The sequence below is a fragment of the Bison bison genome, unplaced genomic scaffold (genome assembly GCF_000754665.1).
Source record: "Bison bison bison isolate TAMUID 2011002044 unplaced genomic scaffold, Bison_UMD1.0 scf7180017864482, whole genome shotgun sequence".
NCBI lineage: Eukaryota > Metazoa > Chordata > Mammalia > Artiodactyla > Bovidae > Bison > Bison bison.
This window is the reverse complement of record NW_011495042.1, coordinates 4,975,520-4,986,408: the sequence shown is the minus strand read 5'-3', so window position 1 is coordinate 4,986,408 and position 10,889 is coordinate 4,975,520. Positions and strand designations below refer to the sequence as shown.

Sequence of the window (10,889 nt, the reverse complement as noted above, 5' to 3'; positions counted from 1 at the left end):
TGATCTTCAGAATGGACTGGTTGGATCTCCTTGCAATCCAAGGGACTCTCAAGAGTCTTCTCCAACACCACAGTTCAAAAGCATCAATTCTTCGGTGCTCAGCCTTCTTCACAGTCCAACTCTCACATCCATACATGACCACAGGAAAAACCATAGCCTTGACGAGACAGACCTTTGTTGGCAAAGTAATGTCTCTGCTTTTGAATATGCTATCTAGGTTGGTCATAACTTTCCTTCCAAGGAGTAAGCGTCTTTTAATTTCATGGCTGCAGTCACCATCTGCAGTGATTTTGGAGCCCCAAAATATAAAGTCTGACACTGTTTCCCCATCTATTTCCCATGAAGTGTTGGGACTAGATGCCATGATCTTAGTTTTCTGAATGTTGAGTTTTAAGCCAACTTTTTCACTCTCCTCTTTTACCTTCAAGAGGCTTTTTAGTCCCTCTTCACTCTCTGCCATAAGGGTGGTGTCATCTGCATATCTGAGGTTATTGATATTTCTCCCGGCAATCTTGATTCCAGCTTGTGCTTCTTCCAGCCCAGCGTTCTCATGATGTACTCTGCATATAAGTTGAATAAGCAGGGTGACAATATACAGCCTTGACGTACTCCTTTTCCTATTTGGAACCAGTCTGTTGTTCCATGTCCAGTTCTAACTGCACTCAATATGCCAGCAAATTTGGAAAACTCAGCAGTGGCTACAGGACTGGAAAAGGTCAGTCTTCATCTAGAAAAGGTCAGTTTTCATTCCAATACCAAAGAAGGGCAATGTTCAAGAATGTTCCAACTACCATACAACTGCACTCATTTCACATGCTAGCAAAGTTATGCTCAAAATTCTTCAAGTTAGGCTTCAGCAATACGTGAACCAAGAACTTTCAGATGTACAAGCTGAGTTCAGTAAAGGCAGAGGAACCAGAGATCAAAATGACAACATTCGATGGATTACAGAGAAAGCACAGGAATCCCAGGAAAACACCTACTTCTGCTTCACTGGCTATGTGAAAGCCTTTGGGTGGATCACAACAAACTATGGAAAATTCTTAAAGAGATGGGAATTCCAGACCACTTTACCTGTCTCCTGCAAAAACTATATCCAGGTCAAGAAGCAACAGTTAGAACTGGACATGGAACAATAGACTGGTTCCAAATTGGGAAAGGAGTACATCAAGCCTGTATATTGTCACCCTGCTTATTTAACTTACATGCAGAGTACATCATGTGAAATGCTGGGCTGAATGAATCACAAGCTGGAATCAAGAGTGCCAGGAGAAATATCAATAACCTCAGATATGTAGATGATACCACACTAATGGCAGAAAGTGAAAAGGAACTAGAGTCTCTTGATGAGGATGTAAGAGGAGTGAAAAAGGTGGTTTGAAACTCAACATTCAAAAAACAAAGATGATGGCATCCAGTCTCATCACTTCATTGCTAATACAAGGGCAAAAGGTAGAAACAGTGGCAGATTTTATTTTCTTGGGCTCCAAAATCACTGCAGACAGTGACTGCAGCCATGACATTATAAGATGCTTGCTCCTTGGAAGGAAAGCTATGACAAATCTAGACAGCACATTAAAAAGCTGAGACATCACTTTGCCAATAAAGGTCCGAATAGTCAAAGCTATGGTTTTTCCAGTAGTCATATAGGTATGAGAGTTGGACCATGAAGAAGGCTGAGCGCCGAATAATTGATGCTTTTGAACTGTGGTGCTGGAGAAGACTCTTGAGGGTCCCTTGGCTGCAAGGAGATCAAACCAATCAATTCTAAAGGAAATCCACTCCCAATACTTGGTGGAAAGACTGACGCTCCAGTACTTTGGCCATCTGATGCATAGAGCTAACTCACTGGAAAAGACCCTGATGCTGGGAAAGATTGAAGGCAAAAGACGAAGGGGGTGACAGAGGATGAAATGTTTAGATAACATCTCCAACTCAATGGACATAAGACTGAGCAAGCTCCGGGATATAATGAAGCACAGGGGAGCCTGGTGTACTGCAGTCCATGGAGCTGCAAAGAGACACACACGACTTAGCAACTGAACAATGACAAGAAGATTATTTAAAGGGTGGGGAACCTATATATGTCTATATATGTCATATGCATGTGAAAAAATAGCTCTTACCCCTAAGAGAAAGTGGTTTCTTGTTGTTTAGTCACTAAGATGTGTCTGACTCTTTTTGACTCTATGGACCATAGCCCACCAGGCTACATGGAATTTCCCAAGGGATTTCCAAGGCAAGAATACTGGAGTGAGTAGCCATTTCCTTCTCCAGAGGATCTCCCCGTCCCAGAAATCAAACCCACGTCTCCTGCATTGGCAAGCAGATTCTTTAACACTGAACCACCAGGGAAGCCCCAAGAGAGAGTAGTTGGGAGAGAGAAAATGATCAACTTTCCCTTTCTACCTGTATGCAGGTCAGGAAGCAACAGTTAGAACTGGACATGGAACAACAGACTGATTCCAAATAGGAAAAGGACTACATCAAGGCTGTATACTGTCACCCTGCTTATTTAACTTAGATGCAGAGCACATCATAAGAAACGGTGGGCTGGAGGAAGCACAGGCTGGAATCAAGATTGCCGGGAGAAATATCAATAACCTCAGATATGTAGATGACACCATCTACAAGTGAAGAAGAACTAAAGAGCCTTTTGATGAAAGTGAAAGAGGAGAGAGAAAAAGTTGGCTTAAAGCTCAACATTCAGAAAACTAAGATCATGGCATCCGGTCTCAGTGGAAACAGTGGCTGACTTTATTTTGGGGGGCTCCAAAATCACTGCAGATGGTGACTGCAGCCATGAAATTAAAAGATGCTTACTCCTTGGAAGGAAAGTTATGACCAATCTAGACAGCATATTAAAAAGCAGACATTACTTTGTCAACAAACGTCTGTCGAGTCGAGGATATGGTTTTTCCAATGGTCATGTATGGATGTGAGAGTTGGACTATAAAGAAAGCTGAGCACAGGAGAATTGATGCTTTTGAACTGTGGTGTTGGAGAAGACTCTTGAGAGTCCCTTGGATTGCAAGGAGATCCAACCAGTCCATCCTAAAGGAGATCAGTCCTGGGTGTTCATTGGAAGGACTGATGTTGAAGCTGAAACTCCAATACTTTGGGCACCTGATGTAAAGAGCTGACTCATTTGAAAAGACCCTGATGCTGGGAAAGATTGAGGGCAGGAGGAGAAGGGCACGACAGAGGATGAGATGGTTGGATGGCATCACCAACTCAATGGACATGAGTTTGGGTAAACTCTGGGAGCTGGTGATGGACAGGGAGGCCTGGCATGCTGCAGCTGAGCGACTGAACTGAATTGACTGAAGTTGTTTGACTCAATGAAATATTCATGCAAACATAAATATCCACCAGAAATGAAAATTAACCAATCCAATCTATGACATGAGTTCTTTGTATCAAAAAAATTTGTATTTCAACTTATTTTCAACAAAATGGTTCATCTTCCTAACCAAAAAGCCGTCTCACATACACTGCACAGTAGAGGGGGGCAAGAAGGTAGTGGAGGAAATAAAGCCTCTGCCCCGCTGTCAGGGCGAACAGCACTGCTGGTTTAAACACGTGTGCACACCCATCCAGTAGTCTCAGCAGTATAGACCCCTTCATACCCCCATGTACCCGGTCCTCAGGAGCTCAGTAGGCACTTCAGAGCCTAACAGAAAGTGTGAGCACCCAGCATGCTAATATCAGCAGCTAGATAAACATTTCAACCAAGATTTTAAGCATTTCAGTAAGAGCCCTATACAGTGTTTTTAAAGCCAATAAACTTAATCAAAAGGAAGGCAACTACACTCAGAATGGGCAGCAGGGTGAGCAGAATGAGATCTGCAGTGCTTGCAAACTGCCCACAGTGGAGTCCTTCTGCTGAAAATGTGACAGCTGACAGTGGCCAATCCAGCCCCTTTCCAGAGAGAGGTAAGTGATTTTTTATTTTAAAGGTTTAGAATATTTTCAACTGTCCATCTTCAATGTTTCACAAGTTTATTTTTAAGGCTTCTTGAAGCAGTGATATCCTTAGAAATATCCCACTAACTTCCAGCTTTTCAGAAACAACTCAGTAAAGGGAGAGACTGATCTGAACTGTGAAGACACCAAGAATGAAGACAATGAAAAGTAATAAACACTCACGCAGTAAGAGAGCCAGGACCTGCGTCAAATACTGTGCAGTAGTACTCTGAAAACTGAAAAGTGATATCGGTGATATTTAATCTTCATTAGAAGCCAGAGCTCCAAGAGCGAGACAGTTCTTTAAATATCCTCTAATCCAGCGGGGTTCCCAAACGTGGCTGGTATTAGAGTCATCCGAGGAGCCTGGGAAAATGTATTTTCCCAGCCTGCCCCCTCTAACACACTCATCTGATTCAGTTCATCCTGACCGAAGCTCAGGAATCTGTAGCTTAAGCTGCTTCTGACGTGATTCCAGTGGTAATTAAAGAGCCTGAGCTCTGATCCAATCACTCATCTAGTAAAAAGCAGCAGCAGTAAGTCAAAGAGACGCACATTTACAAAACAAATGACAAGAAAAACTCAAAAACCAAGCAACTACTAATTATTCTAAAAATTACTTATCACACATACACCCTCTCTGTCACTCTTCTCTCTGGACTCCCCATGGATACGTGCTGTGATCAGTTACGGTCTGACTAATCTCTGGAGCCCACTAAGTGATTATAACAGTCATTCTGGGCTCCGGCAGTGAAGCAACCTGGGGATGACTAGAAACAGCTGACTGGCCGAGCCGGCCAGCACATGACGCCTTCCTCCTTCAAGGTACCCCTGGAGCTGGGTACTCTGATATCAGCCACGTTTGGGAACCCCACTGGATTAGAGGATATTTAAAGAACCATCTCATGGCACCCCACTCCAGTACTCTTGCCTGGAAAATCCATGGACAGAGGAGCCTGGTAGGCTGCAGTCCATGCGGTCGCTAAGAGTCAGACACGACTGAGCGACTTCACTTTCACTTTTCACTTTCATGCATTGGAGAAGGAAATGGCAACCCACTCCAGTGTTCTTGCCTGGAGAATCCCAGGGACGGGTAAGCCTGGTGGGCTGCCGTCTCTGGGGTCGCACAGAGTCAGACACGACTGAAGCGACTTAGCAGCAGCAAAGAACCGTCTCGCTCTTGGAGCTCTGGCTTCTAATGAAGATTAAATGTCACCGAAATCACTTTTCAGTTTTCAGAGTACTACTGCACAGTATTTGACACAGGTCCTGGCTCTCTCAGTGTGTGAGTGTTTCTATCAGAAGCACACAGTCCACCTCTGGTCAAAGAAACAAGAGAAACTAGCTTTCTCTGATAGAACCTTCTCAAAAGCTGCTGCAGGTGTCATGCTTTTCAAATCGGTGGTCCCCAGCCCCCAGCTGCACTCAGCTGAAGGCTATCGAGGACACACTGATGTAGGAAACTCTCAGAAACCATCCTGCTGCTGCTAAGTCGCTCCAGCTGTGACCGACTCTGTGCAACCCCATAGACGGCAGCCCACCAGGCTCCTGTGTCCCTGGGATTCTCCAGGCAAGAATACTGGAGTGGGTTGCCATTTCCTCCTCCAGAAACTATCATAACTACCATTTTACTTGTGAAATTAGTCACTGTAGCTAGCATCAGCCTCATTTCATGAAGGTCAGGAACAGAGGCTCAGAATATTATGTAACTTGTCATGATACAGCTTATAAAAGGCAATACAGGGATTTAAATTTGGGCCTCGTTGTCTTAAAGGCCTAAACACTTAAACTATTGTGCAAAACTAAGGTTCCCAGTCTGCAGGCAAATGGGTAGACAGGGGTGGAGAAGACAGGGGCAGCAACACCCGGAAGCAGCACCAGAGGGTCTTCAGCTGCCCGACACAGTCACACTTCCCACTTTCTTAAGGTCAGAAAATTAATGAGAAAACTCACTTTGCAAACAAAAGATTACTGCTGAAATAAGGAGATTATTATTATTATTTATTTTGCCAGTCATTAAAGTTTCATTTCCAGGAAAGGGAACAAAAATAAATTTACTCAAACTTTAAATGCCTTTGAGTTTTGCCTTCAGTTTAAAAATGTACCTTAATGTAGGACACCGTAACTGGCAGGCTCTTTAGGTTTCACAAAAGTAAAAGGAAATTTTAGTAAAGAGGAGAGAGTGGAACTGTTAGAAAGAAAACTCTGCACTGCACTTCCCAACCTTGGAACACAGAATAAACACAAGGCACCGATTCTACACAAAGAACAGAGGGCGGGAAAGGATGACGCCTGATGTTCTGAACAGAGGTTCTCCCGCACCGCATCGGTGCAGGACAGTCACACACCAAGCACGAGTAGCACAGCTTCACTTTCTGGTTTCAGGTGGTGTTTCCCCCACCGCCTCCCAGAATAGGAAGAAGGTTTTGAGCAGTAATTTCTTAGAAAAGTTGAGATTTTGTGTCAGAAGCTACACAGGAATAACTGGCTAGTCCAGGGCCGTGGAAAAAAGCTTGGTTTCCAGGCTACCTCCAGCTTTGCCCCAGAACCTAGGAAATGTACTAAAATAATTTTTTTCCAGGTAATTTTATTTTCTTCTATATACTTGACTGTGTATCAAAAATTTTTAAATGAACAGTTTGCTTTAATACACTGAACAAAGTTTGTAATTAGCCAGAAATGTCTAAGGGGATTTCTAAAAGAGCCCTTTGAAATACATCCCCATTAAGAATGTACTATATTCACCTGACACCAGTCAGAATGGCCACCATCAAAAAAATCTAATACAAATAATAAATGCCACAGAGGGTGTGGAGAAAAGGGAACCCTCCTACACTGCTGGGGGGAACGTAAGTTGATACAGCCACTGAGAAGAAGAGAATGGAAGTTCCTTAAAAAACTAAAAACAGAACTACCATTATGATTCAGCAATCCCACTCCTGGACATATCTGGAGAAAATTATAATTCTAAAGATACAGACACCCCAACATTCACTGCAGCACTACTTACAATAACCAGGTCATGGAAAGAACCTAAATGTCCACCAACAGAGGAATGGATACAGATGTGGTACACATATATACAACGGAATACTACTCAGCCATAGGAAAGAATGAAACGCTCCGTCTGCAGCAACATGGACGGACCTAGAGATTGTTATACTGAGTGAAGACAGAGCAAGACAAACACTAACATCACGATATCACCTTCACATGGGATCTAAAAACAGGGTACAAATGAACTTATCTACAAAGCAGAAAGTTAGATATAAAAAACAAGTCTAAAAAAAAAACACAAGTCTATGGTTACCAGAGGGTAGGGAGGAGGAGGAATAAATTGGGAGACTGGGACTGACCTATACACACGACTATATATAAAACTGTAACTAGTAAGGACCTGCTGCAGCACAGGGAGCTCTACTCAGTACTCGACAACGGCCTATACGGGAAGAGAGTATTAAAAACACCGGATCTATGTGTCTGCATAAACGATTCACCGTGTTATATATCTGAGACACAATATTGTAAATCAACTACATTTCAGTAAATATTTTCTTTAAAATGTACCATTTGTTTAGGTGAATTGTCAGAAAAGACCGTCTAGGCAAGACTAAGTCGAAGGAAGACCAAGAGCTAGAAAGAAAAAAGCAAGGGGGTGTGAAGAGAATATAAAGCAATAAAATCTACAACTAGAAACTCAATTAACAAAGACTCTAAGTAGAACCCTCTTACACTGTTGGTGGGAATGAAAATTTGTACACACACGAGGAAAAACAGGACAGAGGTTCCTTACAAAACAAAAACCAGAGTTACTATATGATCCAGCAATCCCACTCCTGGGCACATATCCAAAAAAGACATAAACTAATTCAAAAACATACATGCACTCAGTGTTCACAGCACTATTTACGATACACAAGACATGGAAACGACCCCAGTGTCCACCAATGTATTACTCAGCCATAAAGAAAAATGAACTACTGCCATTTAAGATTATCATACTAAGTGCAGTCAGTCAGAAAGAGAAAACAAATATTATGTAATTATCATTTAAATGTGTAATCTAAAGACAGATGAATCTACATACAAAATCAAAACAGACCAGTCACAGAAACCAAGCTTATTACCAAAGGAGAGGGGAAAGAAAGGTGGGATAAGTCAGGAGTGTGGAATTAACAGAAACAAACTGCAATACATTAAATAGATTAGAAACAAGAATCTCCTGTATAACATGGAGAACTATTCAACATCTTGTAATAACGCACAGCGGAAAGTTATCTAAAGCATATATATATGCTGGAGTCACTGTGCTGCATGCCTGAAACTCACACAACAGTGTAAATCAACAACACCTCAATCCAAAACAAAGGTGCGACTACAAGACACTAAAATAAAATTTAAAAATAAAGACTCTAGTGACAGTGAAGATGTTTGCTATCTATAAGATGGGCAACATGATCTGTAATGTTTTTATAGGTGATGGACAGCTACATTTTAGGAGAGGAATGTTTACGTACCACTGTTCTTTGCTTGTTTGGCAAAAACACACGGATAGTGTTGCTTGTCTTAGAAGGGTCCGTAAGTTTGCCATCATCTGACGCCCGACGCTGATAGCCAAATTGCTGAACTATTGTAGGGGAGATGCAGCTGGTGCCGTCAAACACCGTGTCTTTGAATCCGAAACCGTTGCTGATCGTCTTCCAGGCGCCCTGTATGTGCTCCATTGATGCAGCTTACGCAGCACTTCAAGCTAACAAAAAAAATAATAATTCTTGAGTAAAATTAATTAGCTCAACAATACAATACACAGAGTAACTGTGAAAACAGTACTATGTGGGTTTTTTTGTAGGTGACATATTCTGCTTAAATACATTATTCAGAAAACTTCTATTATAGTATATAATAGACAGACAACTCAAAAATGAACAAGATGGGGACTAGAGATCAAAAGACTCATCAAGGGTTATACAACCAGGTAAGAGCCAACATGGAACATAGCCTAGGTCTAGTCTAATGCTTTTTCAGTTCCACTTTTTCTTTTGTTATTGTATATTAAGCACAAACTACCTTTGAATATTAGTAACACATTAGTACTATGAGAAATACCAAAAAAAAAGTGTAAGCCATCATTTTCTGCCTTTGAAGAACAAAAAGAAACCAGTTTTTGTAAGATGTGTGTTAGACACTTTATATATAAATTATCTCATTTAATCTATAATAAGGACCCAGAAAGATTTTAAATACCTTCCTCCAACCATGCTTTAATTTTTAAACAAATGAGGCAGAGGAAAACCATGCTACCTGCCCAAGAACATCCAGGTTGATAAGTAAAATAACCAGATTCTGTATCTGTTTATATATAAAGTACATGAACTTTCCAACATAACATTCATTGGAGTCCAATTTTAGTGTGGAAACAAAGCTTACAAACAGATGCAGAGATAGTAACCTAACAAAAAGTAATCAAATGTTTTAATAGGGCAACAAGAAAACCGCAGTTGAAGTCCACAGACATTCACACAATGAAAGTAAGTTGGAGATACTCTGCAGTGAGGCCGTGCCATGCCCTGGCACCGGCTGGGAGTCAGCCACCATGCAGAGGTGACAGGGGGTCCACAGCCATACCACCCTGAAGGCAATCAATCTCGGCAGAAGTGAGAGGTGCTTCCACCTTTACAGAACAGTGAGGTCGACAGGGAACCCATCCTTCTCAAGCCTTCCTCCTTCAGAAAGTTGTTTTATCTTATTATCAGCATCGTCAGCAGTAGTTACCATTTACTAGATGCCCACTACCTATCATGAGAATGAGTATATGCTGCATACACCCCATTCATATTGTCCACCCTGATCCTTAGGGGATACTCTAGGTGGAAATGACATCCATTTCACTCTACCTGGCAAAGATGGGATTCAGAACTGGGCAGCTCTATCTGATTCCAGAGTCCTTACCTTGTCATACGTGAACTGACACTTGAAATCATTTAGTCAGAGCTAAAATGGCCCAGAGTTAAAGATCATTTAATCCAAACATCTTGCTCTGTACCAGAAGCTTCTGTCTGCACCCCCACTATGCGGTAAGCTCTTTCTCACCTCACATGCCTGAATCCAGAAGGGACGATAGATACTAACTATTCTGAGCTGACAGCTGAGGAAACTAGAGAAGTTTAGAGACAGCATCACTATCTGGCATCACTCTCATAAAGTCTTGACAAAATTTTTTGGAGAATATTGTGAAGTCAAGTGGGCCTTAGAAAGCATCACTACGAACAAAGCTAGTGGAAGTGATGGAATCCCAGTTGAGCTATTTCAAATTCTGAAAGATGATGCTGTGAAAGTGCTGCACTCAATATGCCAGCAAATTTGGACAACTCAGCAGTGGCCACAGGACTGGAAAAGGTCAGTTTTCATTCCAATCCCAAAGAAAGGCAATGCCAAAGAATGCTCAAACTACCACACAATTGCACTCTTCTCACACGCTAGTACAGTAATGCTCAAAAGTCTCCAAGCCAGGCTTCAGCAATATGTGAACCATGAACTTCCTGATGTTCAAGCTGGTTTTAGAAAAGGCAGAGGAACCAGAGATCAAATTGCCAACATCCGCTGGATCACAGAAAAAGCAAGAAAAGTTCCAGAAAAACATCTATTTCTGCTTTATTGACTATGCCAAAGCCTTTGACTGTGTGGATCACAATAAACTGTGGAAAATTCTGAAAGAGATGTGAATACCAGACCACCTGATCTGCCTCTTGAGAAATTTGTATGCAGGTCAGGAAGCAACAGTTAGAACTGGACATGGAACAACAGACTGGTTCCAAATAGGAAAAGGAGTTCGTCAAGGCTGTACATTGTCACCCTGCTTATTCAACTTATATGCAGAGTACATCATGAGAAACATTGGGCTGGAAGAAGCACAAGCTGGAATC

The 10,889-nt window shown here is 41.9% G+C and overlaps 1 protein-coding gene across 3 annotated transcripts in view; it reads right to left on the bottom strand.

The window, feature by feature from the left end:
- Positions 1-10,889, bottom strand: part of RAF1 (Raf-1 proto-oncogene, serine/threonine kinase) — a 76,935-nt gene that overhangs the window by 21,927 nt on the left and 44,119 nt on the right. For all 3 annotated transcript variants that reach the window (XM_010862457.1, XM_010862459.1, XM_010862458.1), the window contains exon 2: positions 8,484-8,716. In XM_010862457.1, coding sequence (XP_010860759.1) covers positions 8,484-8,690 — 207 coding nt within the window. In that variant the 5' untranslated portion in view covers positions 8,691-8,716. The remainder of the gene's footprint in view (positions 1-8,483; positions 8,717-10,889) is intronic.